The sequence below is a fragment of the Aegilops tauschii genome, chromosome 7, assembly GCF_002575655.3.
Source record: "Aegilops tauschii subsp. strangulata cultivar AL8/78 chromosome 7, Aet v6.0, whole genome shotgun sequence".
Classification (NCBI taxonomy): Eukaryota; Viridiplantae; Streptophyta; class Magnoliopsida; order Poales; family Poaceae; genus Aegilops; species Aegilops tauschii.
In genome coordinates, this window is record NC_053041.3 from 33,209,658 (window position 1) to 33,237,246 (window position 27,589).

The 27,589-nt window shown below is 45.6% G+C and overlaps 1 protein-coding gene across 1 annotated transcript; it reads left to right on the forward strand.

Moving 5' to 3' along the window:
• The first annotated feature begins 14,312 nt into the window (after nucleotides 1-14,312).
• Nucleotides 14,313-27,149, forward strand: LOC109770790 (uncharacterized). Its single transcript, XM_020329501.3, is given in 5 exon segments — nucleotides 14,313-14,526; nucleotides 26,213-26,280; nucleotides 26,455-26,610; nucleotides 26,826-26,849; nucleotides 26,851-27,149. Coding segments are annotated over 5 exon segments (627 nt in total). The 3' UTR covers nucleotides 27,016-27,149.
• The last annotated feature ends 440 nt before the right edge of the window (nucleotides 27,150-27,589 follow it).

Below are 27,589 nucleotides of genomic sequence, written 5' to 3' on the forward strand. Positions count from 1 at the left end.
AGAGGTTCTTCAGGCAATATCACAAATGAAGCCGAATAAAGCACCAGGACCAGATGGGTTTCCAGCTGAATTCTATAAGAAATGTTGGCATATTATTAAAGATGATCTCATGCCTATGTTTCACGATTTTTTTCAACTTAAGTTTAGTACGATAACGCTGCTACCTAAGAAAGATGAGGCAGTTCGGATCGAACAATTCCGGCCCATACGTCTGCTGAATGTGAGTTTCAAAATTTTCACAAAGGTTGGAACCAATAGATTGACACAAATTGCTCATTCAGTGATCCAACCAAGCCAGACAGCGTTCATGCAGGGGCGACACATACTGGAAGGGGTGGTCGTTCTGCATGAAACGCTTCATGAGATCCACTCGAAGAAACTGGATGGGGTTATCTTCAAAGTGGATTTTGAGAAGGCATATGATAAAGTAAAGTGACCTTTTCTTCAGCAGGCAATGCGCATGAAAGGTTTTAGTGAAGCCTGGAGGAACCAAGTGGATACCCAAGTCCAGAAGGGTAGTGTCGGAATCAAGGTGAACGATGATATCGGTCACTATTTTCAGACACATAAGGGGTTGAGACAAGGGGATTCCATGTCTCCTCTTCTGTTTAATATTGTAGAAGATATGCTGGCCGTCATTATTGGCAGGGCCAAGCAGCATGGCCATGTAGAGGGTCTAGTTCCTCATCTAGTCGATGGAGGGGTATCCATTCTACAGTATGCTGATGACACTATCCTATTCATGGAACATCACATGGCTAAGGCACGTAATATGAAACTTATCTTGTGTCTCTTCAAACAATTGTCTGGCTTAAAAATTAATTTTCATAAGAGCGAGTTGTTCTGCTTTGGGAAGGCCAAAGACGAGGAACACACCTACAGACAATTGTTCGGATGTGAATTAGGTGTTTTACCATTCAGTTACTTGGGTATACCGATCCATCACCATAAGCTATCCAATAAACAATGGAAGTGTATGGAAGAATGAATTAAAAAAAACTTAGCTGCTGGAAGGGCAAGCTTATGTCATATGAAGGTCGGCTAGTCCTTATTAACTCAGTACTGACTAGTATGCCGATGTTTCTACTTTTGTTCTTCGAAATCCCAAAGGGGTTCAGAAGCGACTTGATTTCTTTAGATCTCGTTTCTTTTGGCAGTCTGATGAGGCCAAGAGGAAATACCGTCTTGTGCGATGGGATATCCTTTGCTGACCTAAAGACGAAGGGGGTCTCGGTATTGAGAACTTAGAAATTAAGAATAAATGTCTTATGAGCAAATGGTTATACAGGTTAGAGTCATAGCCGGAGGGTATGTGGTCTCAAATCCTGCGCAATAAGTATTTGCACTCGGAAACACTAGCCCAGGTTACCATGAGACCGGCTGACTCGCCATTCTGGAAGGGACTTATGCGAACGAAGGACTTGTTCTTTCATAGGGTCAAATTCTTGGTTGGCAATGGGATGTCAACAAGATTTGGGGGGGGGGGGTACGTGGTTAGGAGAGACGCCCGTGGTCGTCCAATATCCTACCCTCTATAATATTGTGCAACGTAAGGAGGATTACGTAGGCACAGTCCTTCAAACTATTCCCTTGAACATCCAGTTCAGACGTGTGTTAGTTGGTGAGAGATGGACCGCCTGGATGCACTTGGTTCGGAGATTGATAGAAGTTCAACTCTCCGACCAGCCGGATTCGACACAATGGAAGTTAACTAAGAATGGGATGTTTATGGTGAAATCATTCTATATGGACTTGATTAATTCTGGCTCACTCTCAAGGTCGTTGCACATTTGGAAGGTTAAGGTTCCTTTGCGTATTAAAATCTTTATGTGGTTTGCCCACAAGCAAGTGATACTCACAAAGGATAACTTAATTAAAAGGCGATGGGTAGGAAGTTCACGGTGCTGTTTTTGTGATGATGATGAAACAATACAACACTTATTTCTTGAATGCCCACTTGCCAAGCTACTTTGGAGAACGATTCATATAGCTTTCAACATTAATCCTCCAGTTGATATTGCGTCATTGTTTGGGACGTGGTTAGCTGGGGTTGAACAGATTACTGCGGCTCGTAATCGGATTGGAATATGTGCGCTATTATGGGCTATATGGAACTGGAGACAACACACTTTAACTTTCTTTCAGGTTATCTTCAGACCTACAGCTTGGATCCATATGTGGTCCTTACTCACTCCTATGGACTCCAGGAAGCCTTTGGTTACTGGGTGCAACCAATGGGAGATGGTAGCTCGGGTTTTATTCAACCGGTTCGGATGGCGCTCGCATAACAGGATAGGAATCTAGGGAGCCTATCCTTCTTATTACCGTATCGGTTGTCTTTATTACCATGTAATTTTCCTTTTTACTTTTTTCTGCTCCGTTTATGAGCTGTAAGACTTTTATGACGATATTTTGTGGATTGTTAATAAGAAGACTGCATGCATCATCATGATGCAGAGGTCAGGGGCATGCCTCCATTTCCAAAAAAAATATGTCTGGGATATGCACCGTAAAGTGATCCACGTCCTTGACCCGCTGGCTTGCTCACACGGCTATACTGAATTTAAGGTTTCCCATGAAGCTATTGCTAGCAAACTTCATGTTGCTCTTTTCACATGCCTGTTCAATTTTTTATCAATTGGCACACTGACTGCGTAAACTTGGTAAAGAAGTGTGAAACGATCACATATGAGACATTTTTAAGGTCAGCTTCAACACCGAAATATTGAAAGAGTATTATTATTAACTAAAAAAAATTCATTACACTGATGCGGCCAACTTTGTCCTCCTTACATTTATATGCACATTGTAGATCTGAAACTGGACCTGCCATGTTACACATGATTAGGAACATCGATGCTACTGGTATCAAGGAAAAATTAAACAAGGTGGCTTGCTTTTCTCATATAAACTTTTAAAAATATTAATCTGTGCACTTGTTTTTTCTTCCTAAAATCTCTTCTACCCTGATATTTGCAGGATAACATTAAAGTGCAGAAGCGTAAAATCATTGCTGAACTTCTTCAAATTGAAGGAAACACATCATCTGTTCCAACACAAATTTCTGATTTGGTGCGACATGACATGTGATCCATTCAAATAGAAGGAACCAATCATGCTAGAATTTATTTATCAGGTTTAATCTAATATCCTTTTAGTTGCCTATGCTCCAACTTGTATTCCTTATGATTCTGTATTTTGATTGGATCTCCAACTGATATTGCAAATAAATTGAATTGCTTTGTTTGTTTTTCCTTTACCCAATTCCCTGCATCACACATGTCCCAATTTTTTTGTTATCTATGATGGTGACTCTTGATGTATTCTTTTTTCAACTTAGTTAAAATGAATTATATCTTCATTGCCACTGTTTAACACATTTGATATTGAGCCTCCTTTTATGTGTACCATAGTCCCACGAATATAGATTGTAGAAATCATAAGCTTCCAAAACTGAATCAAATGTAAGTCCAATTGCAGGAGAAACAACAGATTCAGTTTTCCTTTCAGCAAAACCACGGAAAGCACTCTAAGGCACTGATCCGTTCTGCACTGGCTGCCCTTTCATCCAGCTTATCTCGATGCCTTTGCCTGTCAAAGTTCAGTCTAACGTTTGAATACAGTAATTCAGATTTTTTTTACTTGCTATCGTAATTTTGTCTATTGCAACAACAAAATTATAAACATTTGAAATACGAATAATTACCTTCGAACCCAACCATTCTTCTCTCTTTCTACATCCATTATATTGGCCGTCCTAGTTACATGAGCGTCACAATTAATATCTTGGTTTTCTAACTCCAATCTTGTGCTGTTGTTAGACGAGATATCATCTCCATCTTCATGCAGCACATCTTCCTCCTCATGCACCGTACGCATTGGAATCCTCTCCACAGAACCAAAAACAATAGATCTGTCCACTAGAACAATTGGTCTGAAGAATTCGCAGTCCTGAAGAGTACTGCTTCTTGTTAGGATGATCTCCTCCGTGTGGGCCCAACGGCCCACCGGGCCCTTAGATCCGCGCCCTGATCGGGGCGCCCAGCCCACTATGGCTGGCGGGCCCCTGTCACACTGCGCCATATAAAGAGGTGGGGGCCGGCGGCTCGCAACACGAGGTTCGCAGCAAGACGCACCGCCACCAATCCCTTCCGATCTAGGGTTTTCTCAGTAGTGACGGGAAGCACCGCCACCACCTCGTCCAGTCTCCGCCATCATCATGCGCCACAGCACCACCATGGCCTCCGGCTCGAGCTCGTCAGGCCAGGCAGAAGGTAGGTCTACCGGATTGATCTAGCCTACCCGATCCCATGGATTCAACACTTCCTTCAAATCATGGTGGCATAGTTATAAAAATGTTTACAAATCAAAACAGTGAATTTTCAGATCTTAAGATAGAAGTAGAAATGACATGGAAAACACATACCTAGTCTGATACGACCAGCTGTCTCCCATTTGCCCGAAACCACAGTAACTTCACTTACTTCTCCTCTTTCCTGGATGCGCCAGGTTGAGCTTTGGAGGAGAAGATGAACATGAAACTTTCGGGGGAAGGAGAAGAACTCTGTGGGCACCTAAAGGCATACGAGGAGTGGTCTCAAAACGAATCTGAGCCAGGTGAATTAAATGTCCTGTTCTAGCATGCACTGAAAGTGCATCCATCATTCAATAATGGACCCCTCTCACCGCGTATCAAACGATTGTATGCAGCTCGTATATGAGCATAGAAATGCTTTCTTTCAATTAATGTGGCGATCTGGCGAGAGTAACGCATGACGAAGATTTCAGAGGGGACAGCACGTCAGAGCCACAAATCCTCGTCCATGGAAAGTGTACGTTGTCTAAACATGTGAAGGTAGGTGGTGGTAATTAAGTTAATAAGATGTACTGGATAGAGGTGGTGGTGTTGTTTCTGTAAGAAACACGTGCAGAACCATTTTATTTTATTTCAGTTCCCTATGTCTGGTGTTACGATGTGTGGCATTGATATCAAGAAAACCGATTGAAGAAATCATTTTCCGGAATCCTTGTGTTTTCTTTAGCAAGGGCAACCCCCAATTTTCACCGGACACGGATCGTCTGATGTGCCTTCAACGTGCTGGCCAAAATCGGTCATTGGTTCACTGGCCAGCCCATCCAACGGAACTTTGAAGTCTTTGAAGAACTTACTTGTTTCTCTATACACTGAAACTTGCCGCGCCAAAAATTGCAGCGCAGCGGCCTCGTTGCTATCCAGCTATAGCCGTTGTGTCGCCGTCAAGCTGCCGCCACACACCGCGTTATACCCAACGGAGCTACCTCCGCTGTCGCTGCATCACCGTCGAGCTGCAGCCGCTGCGTTACCGTCACTGCCATGTCACCATCGAGATGCCGCGCGCAGTTGCATCACATCCCATCCTCTGTCTAGTCCTCTGAAGTCTCAAGTGCCTCAAGTTTGCCAGTGGTCTGTAGTTGTGCCTGTTTCTCACCCCAAAAATTGCAGCTGCGGTGGACGCATTGCTGAATCAAATAGAGCCATTGCTTGCTGAAATACTAGGACTCAGAACACATAGTAAACCTTGCACGTACAGCCGTGCCAAGCACAATTCAAATATAGCATAGTCTGTAGTTTTATCAGGGAAACTGAAGTGCTATTGCAATTTTAATCCCCTAATCAGCCAAGCATTCTTCTAATAGAGTACTCAAAGTTGTAGAACTGAAACTCAAGTGCTACTGCAATGTTTAGCACTGAATCATCCAAGAATGCTATTTGTACTAACAAAGTACTGAATATTTTAGCAATGAAACACAAACTATTTTGCAATACTGAACACTGAAACTCAAGTACTAACAGAGTACTATTACTACTTATATAAATCCCCAAAATACCAATAACATGAGTGTATTTCACAGGACTACTGATACATCGACTTTCCATTGCATGCAAATCTAGAAAGCACTTCCTTTAATTATCAAAAGAAGTTGTCACGGCAAATGGCTTCAATGTCCTCTACTGTAGAAGTCTGCATTCCAAAAAATAATTTTATCACGATGTGCAGCTGCTTTGTTGAACATACTAGCAGCACACAATTTCACATGACACCTACCGTCAAGATATCGGTAAAACTAGGTGCAATAATATAATTATCTGCGAAACAATTACTCCCGGTCACATTCTGGTTGCTCCAATAATCATTGTTTCTATGGAGTGGGATTGTGACGATGGTCCCATCCCATCTTCTCTTTATTACTATACTGGGGTATGTGCTCTTTAATCTAAATCATGGATAGGTGGAAATGCACAAGGCTGGATTCGACATCGAAGCGTCCGAGTCATACATGTTTATTGAGATCGTCTTGATTTTATATCTGCCACTATCCCCCATGTTTTTGTGTATTGCAACATAGTATTTAATATATGAAAATGGACGCCAGAGAGTTAAGAGGAAGTGTAAAGCATGGATGAATGAAAGATGATGGCCTTTCCTACGAGTTTATGCAAAAGTGAGGTCAAATATATAGGAAAGGGAAAGTGTTGTTTAGACATGTGGTTTTGCTGAATAAACCAAATCGTTTGACAGACTTCTTCGACACCTCGGCGAGCGCCTTCATGGGAGGCGTCAGCTTCCTCGCTGGCTTGCTGCAGGCATAGCAACGGGAGGGCGGACTACCATCACCAGGGCCACTGCGGCCTTGCCACCGCCCTTGCTGCTAGCCTTGGTTGACGTGTCGCGGCCTGAAACAAGTTTTTATTCCTAAATCTCTTCCTTGGTGCAGGCGGCGGCGCATAGTTCAATTCTGGGGGCTTTGTGCCGCAGCGGTGGCCGTTAGGGTGGCGGAAGGGTCTTGTGATTCCATTCCTCCAGAGTTGGGGCCATCGATGGTGGCGATGGCGGTGGTGGTGGCGGACCTAGTAGTCTACCAATTTCTCGGCCTAGTGATCTACCAAAAAGAATCTGTGCACCTATGCTATGCAGAAAATTGATAATTGGTGTGTTTTTTTTCTTTTCTAGCCCCTCAAATATTTGTAAGTTTGTAGAAATTTCTAAAACAACTTTGTCAAAAATTGAACAGCGTATATGATATATATATATATATATATATATATATATATATATATATATATATATATATATATGTATATATATATATAGCTCGTGTTAACTATCGTGTTCCTCGATACCAGGTTTTAGAAACAAAAAAAAAGACCAATTCGACAAGCACAATTATTATGATACACAAACAACTATACAAAAACATGTTTATACAATAAAATTGCTTTCCGTCACACTGAGTTGCTTTTGAAAGAATCAGTCCATGCCTAAAATTTAAGGTAACAACGTTTGCACGGAAGATAAAGAGAGAAAATTTTAATTATAATAACTATAGGCTAAAAACTTGCTTTTCAACCCGAAAAATCATAACCAATGATCAATTTATTGATTTAGTATAGAATAAGCATGTTTGGACAACTAACTTGTTGATACTAAGTTGCTTCAAAAGTAGTATTACATATCGTAAAAATTGTGTATGATTAATTTTACTGATATACAAAGAATTATGTACTAAAATCTTCCTTTTAACAAAACAATTAATTAATCAACTTACTTTTTGTAACATCAAAGTTGTTTTAGGACGCGCTTGGGATAGATGTATTTTGTATGGGGGTGTAGAACTTACAGGTGTATGTTACCGGCCGCTTAGCAATTTTAGGTTGGAAATAAAACGATGGGCCAAGCTCTGTATTTCTTACAGGCGTAGCTCAAAGCAAAACGATAATCCAAACAGGGCTTTAGATCTTTTTTGAGAATGTTTCATGTCAAATCTAGTTTTGAATACCATGTCATGAGAAATGTAACGGCAAAAATGTGATTTCAAGGAAACAAATGCAGACTTGTTGAAATGTGGCTCCTATCACTACAGGATGTAATATCTTCTTTCCAGCGAGTACAATACTACAAGTCATGTTTGGATGCCAGAAGATGGGTAGTGAAGTCCCGCACCATAGAAGATCGTGCGATCATATTGCTACATGTTAAAGGCACCAATTGAGTATTGGTTTCTTTCTCGATGCCTCCCAGTCATACATTTTCATTGATATTGTCTTGATTTGTGTCCTACCATCATCTCCAGTGTTCATGTGTACTGAAACATATCAGATGAAAAAAAGTCAAGAGAGAGTTGTCTGGAAGTGTGAAGCGCGGATGAATGAGAGATGATGGGATTTCCTGCATGTTCATGCGGCAATGGGGTCAAATATAAAGGATAGGGGAAGTGATATTTAGACATGTGAGGGTAGGTGGGGAAAATAAAATGCACCCTATAGAGGTGGCGGTCTGTTTAAAGACATGCAGCTTTTTCAACTATACTTTACTTTTCACGGGTCTGACTTGTAATGTATGTCCCTGTGATCAAGCAAACTTGCAGAAGAATTATTTTCGATAACAACTAGATTTTCTTTAGCAAAACAGCCTATAATTTCAGTTAGCAGAAACAAAGTATTCTCAAATACAACAAAATATATAGAAACAACAATCCTTTGCGTAATCCATGGGGTTTCTTCTTTGTTAGGTAAGTAAAGAGTAGTAATTGGGACGTGTTTTGTTATCTCTGGTGCAAGGAGGCAAGTTAGTTAATCTGGTATGTGACTACTGTTTGGGGCATCTAGGTGCCTAGACTCCTTTTCTTTCCACCAGTAGATTACTTAGATATGTGCTGTTACACTTGACACGCTCAAAATAAGCAATTATGTCAAACAAACAACTTGCAAAAAATGCTTGGTTTATTGCTCATAATTGAATGCGAATAATATTGCTCTTCTTTGCTACATTTTTTCCCAAACTCCTTCCATTTTTTGAAAGATCATAAGCTCCTTCCCAGTACAAAATTTTACATGTGATCTTGCTTAGCGACCCAAGTCCTTGACAAAGACATCTTTAATAACCCGAGTATAAAAATTGGATGATCCTCACCATGTACTCTACCAACCCAATAACCATTGTGTACCGACACATCATCGTCATAAACAACGCTCTGCTTGATCCCCTCGTATTGTTTTTAAGTTCACTGGTTGAGGTCCAACATCAATGCAAGACTGCGCCTTTGGTTGGACGTGGAAATACCACTACACCTGCTGGTTGCCAAAGGAGTTCTCCTCGTATTTGTTTCTTTCCCTATGCCTCCTAGTCATAGGTGTTTACTGACATAATCTTAATTTTATGTGCACCATTATCTCCTGTGTTTATGTGTATAGAAATCTACCTAATATATGAAAATGGTCAAGAGATAGTTTTGTGTACGTGTAACACATGGATGAGAGATGATGGGTTGTCCTATGCGTTCAGGGGAAATGTGGTCAACTATATAGGAGATGGAAAGGGCTGTTTAGACATGTGAAGGTAGGTGGGGAAGTAAATAAAATGCGCCAGGTAGAGGTGTTCGCCTGGTTTCTACTCGTATTTAAGCACACGCAGATTTTACCATTTCGTTCTACTTTTCGTGGTGTCCGAGTTTCGATGTCTGGCGTCGTGATCAGGAGAACTGATTGGAGAAAAAACATTCAGCAATCTTTGCATTCTCTTAACTAAGGGCAACTCCCAGTTCCACTAACAGAAACAACAGGGCGAGCACGAGACGCCTCCCGGGTCGCTCCTAGGACGCTCGAGTGCACCCACGCAGCTTATCCCGTCCGGCAGTGTTCTCTGAGATTCATGCCACAAACTGTCACAGTGCAGGTCGTTTGAAGTTGGATGGCTGTTGTCCCGGTCCATTAGTATATTTTACTCCTTGCTACTCGGTTAGGCAGTGTCAGGCAGTAGCCCGCAGAGGGCGGTGCTGTCAGGTGTCAGCGCTGCTGTCTGACCAATGTAGCTGATGTCCCACTTCATGATGTATCAAGTTAAAGTGCCGGGCCCATGTTTGTCCATACATATCATTTATCCATCACGTTCTGTCCATTCCATTAAACAACATCTGTCATCTATAGCACAGTGCAGCTTATTTTACTTTATTTTTTGGAATAGGCAGTGTAGCTTTTGTTAGAAGTATAATTATGTTTAAGTTATAGATTAGAAGTTAGAGATAATATTGGTTTAAACCACATACGACTTGTCCCCTACTCTAAGTCTCTCTCTCATATTGTATTTCTATATATACCTCATACACGGGTCAGATCAATACAATACAATATTCAGCCATCCTATACTTTCCACATGGTATTAGAGCGGTTAGTCTCATGACGCCGATCCTAGGTTTTTTCACCAGTTTCGCAGCGCGCCGCCCCCGGGGAGATTAATCTCCTCTCCCCGGGGGTGCGGCATCCGATCATCAAAGATAGATCGGTTCATTAGATTAGATTCAATTTTCGAATTCCCAATCTCCATCCAGTAGATTTTTTTTAGTCACCAAATAAATCTCATAGCCCTTATATTCCAGTAAAAATAAGTGCAAGTTCATGGCGGCGATCATGGTGGGCTCAAGCAGGCGCTGCGGACACTGACGCGACAATCTGCACGCGTCTCCACTCTCCAGCTTCATCGACCGGCGCACTCTCCAGCATCAGCTTCTCACGCACGCGCCATCAAGAAGCAGCAGTTCACGCACGGGTCCAGGTATGGGCATGCATATGTATCCAGTCATGTACCTATCTCCCGTAGCTTCCAGCCATCAGCCCAAGCGACTGCGTCATGCATCAGCCGGTCTGGGCTCGTCCGCGCACGGGACTATGCACCAGCGGAACACATCTACCCCGAGCCGGACTGCAACTACATCAACATCTACACCGAGCGATCGACTCCTCCACCGAGCCGAACTGCATAACCTACACCGAGCTGTACGACTACACCAGGCTACAAGCCAATATACTTCGTAAGCACGTCTACGAGAAGCGATTTCAACATGCACCATCCACACGCCAGGCATGTGTGGAATCAGATGCAATCTTCATCGACTTCTCCGGCGCGACACGGCATCGACACATGGTCGCCGCAGAGGGACGCCTTCAAGTGACGCATCATCGTCGACACGCCGCTGCGACGCCATCGCTGACACTTCATCGCCAAGGTCTTCATCAACGTGGTCTTCATCATCATCATCATCGTCAACACACCGCCGCCACCTCGTTTATAAGATGGACACCTAGCGTCCTCTGACAGACTTTTCTGCAAGACGCGACATTGACGACGGCAATGACCGCGTCACGACGGCGGCATCGACCGCGTCATCCACGACGGCAAGACTGCATCGACACGGCGTCACTATAGTGACGACCCTACAAGGCCACACAGTTCTGGCAAAACCGGTGTGTGCTCGCTGGGCTTTCTCCGGTCTTGGCAAAACCGGTGGACTCATCGCCGACGACACCCTCTGACATCCGCAAGGTGCATCGTCCACGTCTGCAGCTCCGGCATAGCGCATTTTTTTTTGCATCTCCGGCTTTGTGCGGCTTCATCATCCACGACGACCACATCATCGACCACGACTACCTCGACCACGGCTACATCACCATGATCGGCTACCTCAACATTAATGGCTACGTCTACAGACATTAATGGCTACGTCTACAGCAACTCATCGGCAACAACTCCAGTCAACAGCGTCCGCCTCGTCACTTGCGTCCACGACACTCCCGCTGTGACTGCGGGAGGGAATAGAGGAGAAGGCAGGAAGGCACTAGAAGGGGACGCAGTCACCGCCCTAGGTGCCGACCCATCAGAAACACAGTTGATGATGGCGCAGCGGAGAAGACGACAGAAGCACAAGATTTCAAATTCAGTCGTCATCGTCCGCTTCACTCCCGCTACGACTGAGGGAGAATGTTAGAAGTATAATTATGTTTAAATTAGAGATTAGGAGTTAGAGATAATATTGCTTTAAACCATGTACGACTTGTCCCCTACTCCAAGTCTCTCTCTCATATTGTACTTCTATATATACCCCATACACGGATCAGATCAATACAACACAATATTCAGCCATCCTATACTTTCCACAGTTTTTCAAAAATATGTTTCAACTACGCTGGATCACAAGGTCGTGACGGCTGTATCAGGCGTATGTATTTTGTACCAAGACTTTAATCACGGTGTCCCATGACCAGTAGTATATGGAAACGTTAGTAAGCATCTGTCATGACATATGCTGTAAGTAGTTTCCTACCAGAAGCTAAATTGTGTTCTTAAGCTCCTTCGAGGCAGTTTTATCAAATGTTTTAGAATCATGGGCTGGCAAGTGGGCAGCAGGGTTCCTCTCGAGATGTCAATCAGCTGGATGTGACAGGCGTGAACAGTGGCCTAGGGAGGCTGGCGGGTTCCAAATTTCTTTACTCTTGCCGCCGTTGTCACTCTGCAACTTGTCTGTAAAACACACTTCGGCGCCAGTTATTAAATCGAATCTCAAGGTTGGACACCTGTCTACCAGCGGCCAGGATAAGGTGTGTGCATACACCCGGAAGTACAAAATCCGGTCTCACTGCGGAGGCCACACCAACCGCCGGCCATAGACTACTCCCATCGTCGCCGTTCCCCCGCCGCCGCTGGAGGAGGCCGTAAGTGCTGACAGCGGCGGCGGGGCGCAACCCTCCAGCTCTCTCCTTCCCTTATCTCCCTGTTGGCCTGCCTCCTTTCGCCACCGATCCACAACATGCGTGTCTTGATCTCGATCTTGTGTGCTGCTGCAACGTGATCTGGTACGTGCCATCAACGAAGGCAACACCACCAGTAGTAGTATCCTCCATGATGTGAAGCACATCTGGTGTTGTGTCGCAGCGGCTGGCAATGGCTGGGTCAGATTTAGCAGCGTGCGTCGTGGGCGGGTTGGATCCAGCGGGATCTAGCCTGTGGAGGCTTGCAGGCGGTCGGTGGTAGTGCTCCGAAGGTGCTTGATGCAGCCGATGGCTGGGTGCAGTTTAGTCTGTTTGGCGGCTTTCGAGATGTGTGCCACCATTGTTGGGCGTCTGGGTGGTGATCCGCGCCGTGTCTCGGTCGGGTGCCGGTCAGGCGGATCTTGGCTGGCTTGATCCGATTGTGGTGGATGCTTGGTGGTGGTGCATATGATTTGGCCGTATGGCTTGGCGTGCCAGGCTTACCTATGCCTTCCGCCCTCACAACGGTCCGTCTTTACTAGATATCTGTGTTGCTTCGGTGATGGCCGGGGTGTGCCCAGCATCAGCACTAGGTGCTAGCATGCGCGGCTGTTGTCTGCATAGTCAGATCCGCCGTCTCAGGAAATGTTCGGTGTGTGGTGTTCACTTTGGTCTGCGATTCCAGTGCTGACTTGGACATTGCGGCATGACTTCTTAACTGGCAAGTTGGTGGCGGCAACGCAAAGGACATCGTTCATGGTGGTGAACGCCAGGTCACGAGTTCCGGAGTGAAAACCCTAGGTTTGGCCTTCACTGGTTATACCTGGCAGTGGCGTTTTACACTCCCTTGTTGAAGGCACTATCTGGAGATTACTTGGTCCTTCTTTTCTAGGTGAAAACCCATGATCTGTCCTATGTGGTTCGATCCGTCGATGACGGTGTTCGTGCATTGTTTCGTTGTTGAAGGTGTCGTTGTTGGGGGAACCTTCTCGTTGTTCGGGTGTTGTCAAAGGCAGTGGTAGTAGTTGATGTTTGTTGTAGTGGGTAATTCGCCTTGACCCCTATGGATCCTTTTCTTTCTATTTGGCTGTATGCATCATACTTATGCAGAGGCTGCGTGTGTACTCGTTGTGTTTGTATCCGCTTGATGCGTCATTATGAGTTAAATAAAGAGCACCCTATCGAAAAAAAAACAGAAACAACAGTGTTTTGGCTACCAGAAAACAAAATGAAAAAGTGTTTGTAAATAAAAAAAAACTACCTCTTTTCCGGTTTATAAGGCTTATCTTAAAATTTCCGTTCTTCCGTTTTGTAAGTCTCATTTTTATTACTCCTCATCACGCGCTCATATATGAAGGTGCATTAAATCGCCAATACATATAAAAGTTTTTGGTTATTTATTGGTCATGTATGCATGCATTGCAATTAATGTATTGGTAAACATTTTTTTTTACAGAAAACAAGTGCATTAATTAAGTATTTTTGTAAACTACAAATATTATTCAACCACTCATCATCTATCTTGGTTGATGGGGTTTTTGAATTAAGCCCAATGAACCAGAAAGCAGGGAGTAGAACCAACAGATAATCGTCCTCTATTTTGCATCCATTTAACACGCGATTTTGCTTAGTGGCCTAAATCCTTTGGCAGAGACATCCCCAATCACGTCCGAGTATAAGAAATGGGAGCACGCTCATCACCTTCTCCACCAACCCAACCCAATCACCATCATACTAGCCACGGCCATGGCCCATGGAGCTCTCCAGACTGCCGCTAGTCCGGCTGCTCTGCTTACTGGCGGGCTCGTCAACGACAGCCCTGCCAGCCCTGCTTGGGATGGACAGGGTGAGGCAGCAGGTTGACAGGGCGAACAGGCGTGGCCCGTCCATTGGGCTCGTCATGTCGTACGTCGAGGAGGACACGGCGCTCCAGGCCACCGGCTACTTCAGGTCTTGGCGTGTCTACGGTGAGTCCCCGCCGCCGTTTCTGATCCGAATCGATTTCCTGTAGATTGAGCAAGCACTGGGTGAGTTTGGGCGTTCCTAGTTGTCTTTTCGGTTGTTATCAGACAGCTGGCGCGCGGTGAGTGCTGAACTGATTCTAACTGAACCCAGACACCAACACACAACACAGAACAAGTATAGATGATACCGTAGTGTTAATAACACTTAAGAGTGGCGAATGTAAATTTCAAATTTCAGAGAAACTTGAAGATCTGAATGCAGATTGATAATTCAATCGTTTTGGATAACAGCTACGAAAACGGGGTTCAGAAAGAGACACGCAAGAACATAATATAATCCATTAGAAAGATAAGATGGGAAGGGGAGATAAAATCATAACCAAGTTCTGCGCTGCACTGTAATCATTTTTACATGTTCACTAATATTGCTATTCTGCTGATAGACTCAGCTCTCATTCGAGTTCCATAATGGAGTGTTTCGCAGTTCTGTAATGCATATATGTATTTATCTGGTTTGCTCTTTTTTGGAGTTAGCTCTGTTTTCTGGTTGAAAACTGCCTCCCGGGTCGCCCGCACGGGCGAGTCCGGAGGCCACCCCGCCACCACACCCAGCGGCCTTCCCACCACCGTCCACTCCCACCCGCCGCCGCCGGAGGAGGCTATCGGTGCTGACGGCGGTGGCAGTGTGCTGCCCGTTCCTTCCATTCTCATCCATCCCCCCTCTCTCTTGTCCCCATCTAGCTGACTGATCTACGTCGATCTGCACCGCACGCCCCGATCCGATCTGCTACGGCGTTGACTGGGTATGCTCCGGCTGGACCTGCTGCGTTGGGCGCCTCGGAGGGCTCCGGAGCTAACCCATTAGCCGTGGTGCAGCCATGCCCATCCCCCACCCCGACGCATGAGGCAGGTTCTACTAGGCGGCTGGATTGCGTCGGGTCCAGCCTGGCCGAGTTGTGTCGCCGAGGGCGTTCCATCCGGCTTGGCCTAGCCCAGCGGCTCCTCTGGTGACGGCGGGTGGGTGGGGGATGGCACTGGAATTGCGTCATGGCACCGGCCGAATTGCGGTGGGCACCGGCGTGAGGGTTCCTCTCCCAAGAATGGCTGGTGATGGCGCCTAGTAATGGCGTGGTTGCGGGATGCAGCCAAAAGGCTCCTTTGAGTTTTGGCGGCACCCACTTCGGTCAGATTATCTTCGACGTCAAGATGCAATCTATGAACAATGACTTGACACACAAGTATGGGTGGGCAGCGGGCCTATCGCACGTGGCTGTCGTGATCGTGGAAAAGTGGTGGTGACAACACAGTTGACTTCGATTTGGCGGTACTTCGAGTGCCCAGTCCGTAGCTTCGTGGTGAAAGCCAAGGTTTAAACCGACATGGATTTACCTGGCAATGGCGATGCAGAAGCATCGTTACCTTGTTGAAGGCATTGCTCGGATATGGTGCATGGATTTGTTTTTTAAGGTGAAAATTTAGAATCTAGCCTTTGATGGTTGGATCCGGCAACGGCGGCGCTTCAGTGTCGTTCCCTTCATGAAGGCGTTGCTATTGAAGAACTTTTCCGGTCATCTTTGTGGTGTCCAAAATGATTGGTGCGGATACGGTCATTGTTGTAGCTTGTCTATCAATGTCCTATGTTTTGGGGTTTCTTTTTTCCTTTTCCACACTTAGGCATAGTTTTGGTCTTATATGACTTTGCTACTTGCCGGCGTGTCGCTAATTTTTTTTAAATAATACATTTTTTTTTGTAAATTACAGAAATATTACGCTGAAAAAATAATTTTCAAAAATAATACACCGTCGGCCCGCTGCAGGCCGACAAAGCCCAGTCAGCCCACAGCAGGCCGACTGGTGGCCCATCAGCTTGCTGCTGGCCGATTGGGCTGTCGGCGCCCAGATCAGGCCCAGTCGGCCTGCAGTTGGCCGATAGGCCTGCAGTGGGCCGACTAGGCTTGCTGTGGGCCGACTGGTGCGTGGCTAGCAATTTTTTTTGAACGATCGGTTGTTTATTTTGTAAAACTTTGACATATTCCGCAGAACCCTTTCCCGCCACCCATTTCCCGCCACCCCTTTCCCGCCACCATTTCCCGCCAACCCTTTCCCGCCACTCGTCCACCCGTTTCCCGGCACCCGTTTCCCGCCACCCATTTCCCGCCAACTCTGTCCCGCCACCCGTTTCCCGCCACCCATTTCCCGCCATACTGGAGCTCGCTTTCTCGCCACCCATTTCCCGCCACCCCTTTCCCGCCACCCATTTCCCGCCAACCCTTTCCCGCCTCTCGTTTCCCGGCACCCGTTTCCCGGCACCCGTTTCCCGCCACCCATTTCCCGCCAACTCTTTCCCGCCACCCTTTTCCCGCCATACTGGAGCTCACTTTCCCGCCATTTTCTCCTGTCTAACTATAAAACCCCCTTCAGACGGAGGTGGATAAGCATTGCAGTGTAGTGTAGTTGAGATGTCCCATTATCCTTTCGATCGTAGTTTTCACCCTGGGATGAGCAGGACTCTTCTGAGGCTAGCTACCGATTTTAGGATGGATAATAGGATAGTTCCATGGGACGAAATCACCGGTAGTGACACCATAATGAATGAGTTGGCTCACCAATTACGTAGGTCTGGGTGGCCTGAAAGGACCTATGAGGAGGTACGTAAAGAACTTCTTAGGTTGCGTGACAGGTGGAAGAAGGTAGTGGTGCCGAAGAGTGAAACTTTCAGAAGGATTGCAGCAAATAATCCATGTTTATGGACTGAGGAGAGCGAGGACGAAGATGATATCTTCATGCCGCCGCTTCCGGGTTCTGCATCGTCGAAGGGCAAGAGTTCTTCATCATCGAAGGGCAAGGTTTCTGCATCGTCGAAGGGCAAGAGTTCTTCATCGTCGAAGGGCAAGAGTTCTGCATCGATCGAGGATGACGATGATGACTTCATGTAGTTTTTATGCTGTATGTTGTGAGTTCAATTACGTGCCATTTAATTTAGATGTAGTTCTATCTAGTTGTTTGTAATGTCTCGTTGTATGAATATTATGTTCTATCTAAATATGATCTTGTAGTTCCGATAACAGAGTACTAAAATAGAGTAGGCATATGTCTCGTACATAAGTACATAGTCATTTGTCTCATACATAGAATAGACATAATTCTGACACAGAAATAGATGGTAATGTCTCTACTGATAGATAGGAGCGTCAGTGATGACGTCTGGCCTGGCGGGGAGGCGGATCTGGAATGACAAATTCATCACATATAACTCGGTTTCCTGTAGCAATGCAACTCAACAACCCTTTTCCATTCCCATTCGCTCAGCATTTCTTGAATCTTGCCATCATCAGTTATGTCAATCAATTTTCTTTCCCCAGGGCCATCTGACTGCTTCCTGCTGACGTAGTACACAAAATCGTCTTCCTTCAACCCTTGCTTCAACATGAATGTAGTCTTCAACCAATCAAAAGTGATGTCCACTTCACTAACTTGCACAACAGTTGGAGAAAAGCCTTGGACATGAACAACAGGGCTAAGCACCCACTGAGTACCCTTAGCCATCTGCAACACACAAATCGCATTGAGTACCTAACCTACCCCTTAATATCCCCAGTAACAAATATTAGACATGTCTATATATTACCAAGCTATATATTACAGAATATTAACGGAGCAACTAATACAACTAATTAGTTGACATCTAAATATATTAACAAATACTACCGGAGCACCTACGAAAAATAAAATGTGGGCTGAAATATACCCTTGAAGCGTGCGTGCGAACGAAGAACGATGAACGGCGGCCACCAAACTGCCGGTGCTCCGGCTCGAACGAAGAACGACGAACAACAGCTTCACCTCGACCACACTGCCCCAACTTCACCACCACACTGCAATGCTTATCCAGCTCCGTCTGAAGGGGGTTTTATAGGTAGAGAGGAGAAAATGGCGGGAAAGAACGACTGCGGTAAGGCGGGAAAGGGTTGGCGGGAAACGGGTGGCGGGAAACGGGTGGCGGGAAAAAGTTGGCGGGAACATATGGCGGGAAAGGGTTATTCATCATCGAAGGGCAAGGTTTCTGCATCGATCGAGCATGACGATGATGACTTCATGTAGTTTTCATGCTGTATGTTGTGAGTTCAGTTACGTACCATTTAATTTATTTGTAGTTCTATCTAATTGTTTGTAATGTCTCGTTGTATGAATATTATGTTCTATCTAAATTTGATCTTGCAGTTCCGATAACAGAGTACTAAAATAGAGTAGGCATATGTCTCGTACATAAGTACATAATCATTTGTCTCATGCATAGAATAGACATAAGTCTCACACAGAAATAGATGGTAATGTCTCTACTGATAGATAGAAGCGTCAGTGACGATGTCTGGCCTGGCGGGGAGGCGGATCTGGAATCGGGGACCATCCCAACCTGTCGGGTGCCCTAACGTGACGAGGAGGAATCTCAGACTCTCCCTGGTCATGTTGTGTATCCTGTGTGGGGCCTGGTGGAGGAGTCGAAAACATGTTCATCCACTGGGTTTGCTGCGACATCTGAGCCTGTATGTTGTCCTCAGGATGTTGATCACTCCGCCACGTATCATGTGATGCCGACATAGACGCCTGATATCCATAGGCTCCTACGCGATGGAACGTATCATCATGAAGAATGAGGTCGCGTCAATTAATATTGAAAACAGTAAATATGAAGACACATACCTGCTGGGTGTGACGTCTGCTCTGGCTCAAACACGAAACTGGACGAGGGACCGTGCTGCTGTGGCTGTGGAGAAAACACGAAGCTCGACGAGGGACCATGTTGCTGTGGCTGTGGAGAAAACACGAAACTCGACGTGGGACCATAGTGCTGCGGGTGCCACGTAGAACTGCCAGGTTGGTCAGGACGGGGTGGCCTGGCTGTCGGCTGAGGTGCTAGACGTGGACGTGGTTGATGTCGGTGCATGGAGTGACGCGGCTGCTCCTGCTGGTGCTGAACAACATCGGTTCTCCGGGTGCACGTGATAGCCTCGTACACAGTCCGTATCTTATTCTGAATTCTTTCCAAGAAGGGCTGTACCACTGGACGATGCTGAAGAAGAGGTCCAGACGATAGTGATCGTCCAAAGGTGGTCACGTCGTCGTAGAGTTCGCGTGTCAAGGTAGCCTGCAAATTTCCATGACGATTAATTAATGTCTGTCTCTTGCACGTCGAAGTATGTGACAACATTACGTAAAGAAAATATATCTTACCGCGTACTGCCTAGAGCCGGAAGTATCATAGCTCGGGTACATATCCGACGGAGTAGGATCCGGTATCTCCTCTGGGTGGGAGTACTCAACAATGCGTAACCGTGTTCCGGTCATGTAGCGCCGCAAATAGAGATTGAATTCATCGAGATCGAAATTGTGATTCTCGTGCCATAGATTTCTGTTTGCTGTCTCCCATTCTATAACATACGGCTCTAGTCTAACTTGCCAGTCAGCAGTTGTCCTGTTCATGCCCTTCCTTGTCGTCCTAAAATTGTGGTGTGTGTTCAACAATTACCTAAAGCTTCGAATGGAGTACTATGAAAGATAATGCAACATTGAAAAACTGGTTAATACCTGTGGATGTGTGCTGGCAGCGGGTTCTCTATAGGGGGAGGTAGCTCCAACTGCAGAAAACCAAATTGCCTCATAACCCTCTGTTGTGCCATCTCCTCGACGAAGACATCGAAGATGATCTTAGATTTTGTCATCCAGTAATCTCGGTCCCTTGTGCATAGCACAGACATACCAGCAGGGTATCTCGCTTGTATGGCTGCTTCCGTGTAGGGCTGCCAGATGACCCCGGTGTACGCATCGAACTGCTCGTTCAATGCTGTGTATGCCTTCCTGGTCTGATCACTAGCAAAGCGTCTCTGCAGAGAAGAAAAGTTAGTAGCCGCTAGCATAACTATCTCTTCAGCAGAAAAAGTTGCATTAAACTACAACACGGTGCATACCTCGCGACGAGTCCAACACAGACCGAAAGTAGGCATGTCGATGCCGTCAACATCAAACATGGCGTCTATAGGCTCATGAACACGTACATCTGGTCGCCCTATAGAGAACCTCTCCCACGACCACAGCTGTAGGAATAGAGGGCATCCAAGAAGGGCTGGCTTTCTCGATGTAAGCTGGCAACCATTGCACATACCTCGGTATGTAGCCGCTAAGACCGCCGAACCCCAACTCCTCTGTCTGATCTGATCCGCCGTCTGAGCGCTCGCTATCTCGAGTGCCATAGGGATGTAGAGGGCGCTAATAGTGGTGACATGGTTCTCCGTGAACATCACCTTGCCAAAAAGCCACAGTAAGTAGGCCTCCAGGCTCCGAGTGATCTGTTCCGCAGTCAACGGCGCCCGGAAGTTCTGGATCTGCATTAAGCGAAGAGAAAGTTTTAGTAAGCCGCAATTATTTTCTGTAAAACTTTATGCACGATATCTTGACGATAATAGGTAGGGGAAATTACCCGGAAATTTAGCAACCACTCATACTTAGGTCCATGATGCTCCCATACCGGATCCGGAGCATCCGGAAAAACACCATGAAAACGTTCTGTAAGAGCTCGCTCCCAACCAGCCGGTGCGTCCAACGGTCCTACGGCATGACCTGCCAACGGTAGTCTGAGCAAAAGTGACACATCCTCCAGAGTAGGAGCCATCTCTCCCCATCTGAAGTGAAACGTGTGGGTCTCTGGCCTCCAACGGTCCACTAAGCAGCTCAGCAAAGACCCATCGATGGCTAGGCGTTTCTCACCCGGGATAGACTCAACCAGACGCGCGAAAGGTAAAAGGCCGGCCCATTTCAACCTTCATCAGAGAACTTTTCAGTTAGTGCCTCCCATTTCAACCATTAATATGCATGTCAGTGTGCAAATTAATAAATCACGTAGCGCTGAAGCCATCCTGAGTGTATCTTCCAGTTTTCCTTAGGAGTGCGAGTGACCAGAGGCTCAAGCTTGCGCTCATACCATATCGCAGCACGATGACCCCTATCAATGTCCCCATTCAGCAACCACAATCCCGACATTCCTGCACATACAAAATTCAGAACATAGTGTCACACTTAATAAAAATTCAGAACATAGTGCCACACTTAATAAAAATTCAGAACATAGTGCCACACTTAATAAAAATTCAGAACATAGTGCCACACTTAATAAAAATTCAGAACATAGTGTCACACTTATTACAAATTCAGAACATAGTGCCACACTTAATAAAAATTCAGAACAAACTAGTGCTAGCTTAGCTTCTTCCTCTCGCCCTTACTCCTCTACTGCCTCTACCTCCTCTTCTTCCCCGGTTGCCTCGTCCACGCCCCGTGACGAAAGTGGGACAATTAGTGTCCCTATGGCCAAATTCATTGCATAGAATGCATTGCCTAGTCGGACCTCCTGCTTCAGATTCATCCATATCATTTCGGATGCGCTGACACTGCCGTCTGCCTCTACTTGTACGCATATGCTCTGGGTTTGGAATGTAACGCCTTTCGGCGGGGTTGACGCTGTTGAAATTACACATTGATCGAAAACCCATCAGCTCACCTGTCCAGGTATTGAGGACAGCCTCTTTCAGAAAATATGAAGACACAAACGATATTGCGTCCATTCCAAGCTGCCCGCAAGCAGCAAGTACATGTGAGCAAGGTAGGTGAAGCAATTTCGGTTTATTGCATGTGCACTCACACGTTGGCCAGGCTTCATTGCCAATTTTCACCTCATGCGTCCTCAACTCATTTGCACATCCGAATTTGTTGTTGGCTAAGCGGACCTCAAACCTTCTTTCTTGATTACCGATGGCGACTACAGTGTGTGACCTAGCTTTTTGCATCTTGTTCTCCATGTACTTCGTGACTCTTTCACAGTACCGTGTGTTTGGGTTGTTCAAGATATGCTGCTCTGCTATTTGACGTCTGTCTCTGAAATACTTGACGGTGCCATAAAATACCCTCAACGATGGCTGTAAGTGGCAATGCATGGTTTCCTCTGAGGACAAAGTTGTATGTTTCCGCGAGGTTCGTTGTCATGACACCGTACCTTGCTCCATGTGTGTCATGTAGCAAAGACCACCTCTCTAGAGGCTCATGCTCTATCCACTGCTCGAAGGTTTTAATGGACCTCCCGAGCCTTCTCCTAGTACCAGGTGGGTCAAAGCCTGGCAGGTCACATAGCCCAACAGCCTCCTCCTCCACGGCCGCTGTTCCTGTTGCCAACTGTGCAGCTACTGCTTCAACATGTGCCCTCACCGCTGCATCTCTTGCAGCTTTCCTGTCCCTCACGTGTCTCTGCGTGCACACATTAAGTCTGTCGCGTATCAAATTGTACTTCCATAACTAGTTCTGCTTGCAGAGTTTTTTGAACAGATTCATCAGGTTCTTATTTCTAAACTGCGAGAAGAAATTAGCCCCGAGATGGCGCATGCACCAACGGCTCTGCAAGTCCTGCCATGGAACTTGTTCCTCAGGGCCTGGGTTTGTTAGTGTCCTTATCACACTGAGTATACCTGCATGCCTGTCATGAAGGATGCACACATTGGGCTTCTCCTTCACAACTGATATTTTCAACTGCCTGAAGAACCATGTCCAACTTTCAATGTTCTCACTCTCCACAAAAGCAAATGCCAGTGGGATGACTTGATTTTGGCCGTCTTGACCTATGGCTGTCAGGATCTTACCCTTGTACTTGCCTGTGAGAAAAGTACTGTCAACACATATCACCGGTCGGCAATGCCTGAAAGCTTCGATGCATACACCGAAAGAGAAGAAGAGACGATGCAACACCCTCACAGTTGGGAACTCTGGCATGAACATGTCTTGGATATCAATATAGGTGCCTGGATTCCGCTGCTGCAGGGTGTGGAGGAGGTGGACAACAGAGTCATATGCATCAAAATAAGAACCAAATCTCCTCTCAAGCGCTGCATGCTTAGCCCTCCAAGCCTTGCCATAAGAAATTCTGTACTTCAACCTGGCGAAGACTTTTGTCTGGACTGCCTTCACTTCCATAGCTTTGCCTTGCACTATCTCATCGTAAAACAATCGAGCAATTAGCGTGGATGAAAGGTTGGCATGGTCTTGAGGGATGCACGGAATAAGACAAGTGTGATTAACTAAGTCACTTATCACCCAACTTGTGCCATACTTAGGGAGAAAGCCGTGCACCCTTGCGGGACAATCTGCGTTCTTGCATACCATTGTCAGGAATTTCTGACTGGACACCTCAGCTTTGAAAACCCTTTGCGTGGACATTGCCCAATTAATTATTGCATCCTTCAGGGCTTGCTTGTTCGGATACATAGCACCCGTCGCAATATTGTTCTGGTGATATTGCCAGGCTGAATCATGTCCATCATTCACGGTCATTGCAAATGATAAGTCATGATTCCACCATGCAGGATTCGGGACCTCCTCTGCATTTTCTTCTTCATCTGACTCGTCAGAATCATCGGCATGACCCCTTTCAACATCGGTGTCTTCTTCTTCCATCTGGTTCTGCATCTGCCCATCTACCTCGTCAACGTCCACCTCGCCATTGTAATCACCATCGGCATTTCCTCCTTCTACCTGACTACTCTGCCCTGGTTCATAACCATAAGCATTTCCTCCTTGTACCTGACTGCTCTGTCCTTGTTCGTAACCATAAGCATTTCCTCCTTCTACCTGACTGCTCTGTCCTTCGTAGCCACCCTCGCCTTCATGTGCAGTGACCTCCTTCACGACGGGAAGCACTAAAGCAACAGGATTGCATCCCCTTCGTTCACAACCTTGTAACCGCCGCACCCAATCGGAGTCTCCCTCTATTGGCCTCAAATAAAAGTAAATTTTTAAACTTGACCGTGTCCACAATGCATGAACACCGACGGTGTGTGTTTCAGTATCAAGACCTAAACCTGCCGCAATCCATTCTTTCAACTGACTAACAGACCATGTTTGTGGTGCGCTGATTGCCACCTCTATGTGAGTAAATTCACTCAGATCTGCTCCCAACTCATTTGTTTGGACAGTACCAGGACCATAGTAAAATCTCAACTTCACTACATCGGACATCTCGACTCACCTATTTTTTTCAACAACGAAATACAAGTATTAGACATGTCTATATATTACCAGGACCATAGTAAATTTCACGATCAATATAATTTAATCTATGTGGACGATTATGATGAGTTGCTTGACTCTTGTTTTAATAATAATATAATAAATAGGCCCATGTTTATTAATAATAAATAGGCCTCAAATAATAATAATAATAATAATATAACCGACAAATATGATAATTCATTTTATTTCAATTATATGGCCCATGTTGATGTATTTTTAATTTTAATCAATTTTAAAAATATTTGTCTCTTCTTTCGAACTTTTTTTTTCATGTTTCAAACTTCTTATCACGCACCTGTGTACGTGTCAACTATTAACCAACAACTTATTATCCCCACTAACAACTAATACAATTCACACACCTAAAACTATATTACGAAAATTTGCCGTAGCAACTACAAATATTTACGTATACTACCGGGGCAAATAACAATAATCACACACAAATTTTATTTCACATCGAACGAAGCGTGCGTGCGAACGAATAATATGTACGTATACTACCGGGGCAAATAACAATATTTATGTACACTACCGGGCCAAATAAAAATATTGCGGTATACTACCGGGCCAAATAACAATAATCGCACACAAATATTTACTTATACTACCGGGGCAAATAACAATAATCGCGTATACTACCGGAGCACCTACAAAAAATAAAATGTGGGCTGAAATATACCCTTGAAGCGTGCGTGCGAACGACGAACGACGAACGAAAAACTGCCGGTGCTCCGGCTCCAACGAAGCACGACGAACAACAGCCACGACCACCACGAGCTACCCCGTCACCACCACGACCACCCAACTTCACCACCACCACACTGCCACAACTTCACCACCACCACCTCCACCAAAATGCTCACCACGACCACCACGAGCTACCCCGTCAGTAGATCGACACCTCTTTTGGCTGCCCTAAATGAGTTGAACCCATTCACGGTGCCAAAAACGCGAAAATGTAGCTCATTTAGGTGCACAAATGGGTGCCATTTTTCTGTAGAGAGAGGAGAAGGAAGAACACAGAAGAAATGAGCAACGGGAGAAGAAGAATGGAGGAAGGAGAGGAAGGAAGGAGAGGATAAGGCCGGGCCGGCCAGCGTGTCAGGCTATAGCCCCCTGTCGGCCAGCAGCTGGCCGATCGGCGGGCGGTAGGCCGACAGGGGCGCACAAGCCGACAGCCCACTGCCTCCCCCTCGCGCGACGTGGCCCGACCAACCACAGGCCGCCGCATGCCAGCCGGGCCTGCAGTCGGCCTGCTGCTAGCCGATCGAGCCTGCTGCTAGCCGATCGGCCTGCAGCGGGCCGACGGTGTATTATTTTTGAAATTTCTTTCTTTCGCATAATATTTCTGTAATTTAAAAAAAATGTATTATTTAAAAAAATTAGCGTGTTTATGTGTGTGTTGGTGTTGGCTGTGTGCATCTTAGTTATGCAGAGGCCGGGTGTGCACTCCTTGTGTTTGTATCTTCTGGATGCTTCATTTTGAGTAAATAAAATCCACCCTTTATCGAAAAATATATGTATTTATCTTCCTCTTCCTATGGCCTGAAGAATACAGTCTCACCTCGTATTCTTTCAGGGCGGAGGTTTCACATTGGGAGTGATAGAGGTGTGAATGTTATATACGCATTGACAGGACAACGCAGGGTACTAAAGCCTGAACTTCTGCATTTAACATTACTACTGCTATATGGACGACTCCTTATGATTTATCATGATTAATCAATAATTACTGCAAGGCACTAAAATCAACAGGCTATGAATCCAAATTTTAACTGCAGTATATGCTTACCCGTTACCACTATTTCTTTGTTATTCCAGTTGAATGCGGTTGTCACTGTACAAACTCTCCTTGATGTATTTAGTGTGTCTGGTATTGTCTATTATGGCACAGCAGGAAGCTCTAACGATTCAATGTCATTTGGCGATGTCAGTGTCCCCAAGTTAGTTGCTTATACAGGCGCTTGGACATGGAAGGTACCCTCCTACTGTAATTAGCTTTTACTAGTCATTAACCCGTGCAACTGTACGGGCTAGCAACTTTGGAAGGTGAGCGCAGCACTGGTGATGGTGTGTTCCATATCTCATAGTTTTTACTTAAATACCTGGCAGCATTTGTGCTCCAACATTTCGGTTCATTCATAAAATTCAAGATATCACTAATTAAGAGAATTTACTTGCTACTTCAATAGACAACAACATCTCCTGGCATAACTGTAAGTTGTGATTGTGTTCCGGGGAGTATCTGATCTGGCTGGAGGGGAACCAACATGGTCATCAACAAGCCTGATGAACCTGGCTTCTATTAATGCACTCAAGGTGGCAGTGGAGTTCATCACTACAATTGGCAGGCAGATGTCAACACCATCAGCACAAAGTTGAAAAAAATGAGACAAAAGAGAGCTGCCATGTCCATGGAGCAGAACTGTAGAATAGTTTTAAACAGCAATTGGAAACCCAAGTTTACTCTCACTTTTCTTAGCTCTCCAGCGTAAGGTGCCAAATGACCTTGGAGTTTCTTTTTTTTTTTCGAAACGGAGGCAAAAGATTTGCCTCATCCATTAATTAAGAAGAAGTTTAGAGTTGCTTTTACAACAGAAAAGCAAGATAAGATACATAGATTCTACTCTCGTGGCATTGATGTTTCCCAAGTGCTTCGCGCCGGCGGCGATCCAAAGCCTAGCCTCATTCTTGATGTTACCAAAAATGATGGATGGCAGTGTCGATTTTTGTTGGAACACCCTAGCATTTCGCTCGCACCAAATATTCCAACAAGACAACATGGTGAGGGTTGCCATTGCCTTCCGATTTGCCACGTTCTTCTCGGACATGTTGATCCACCAATCCTTGATGGAGCGCTCGTCATTCCAGCGATAAGTGTCCATGCCGTCTAGCCCAAGCCAATCCTTGATCATGCCCCAAAGCCTCCTAGTGAAACGACACTTGAAGAAGAGAT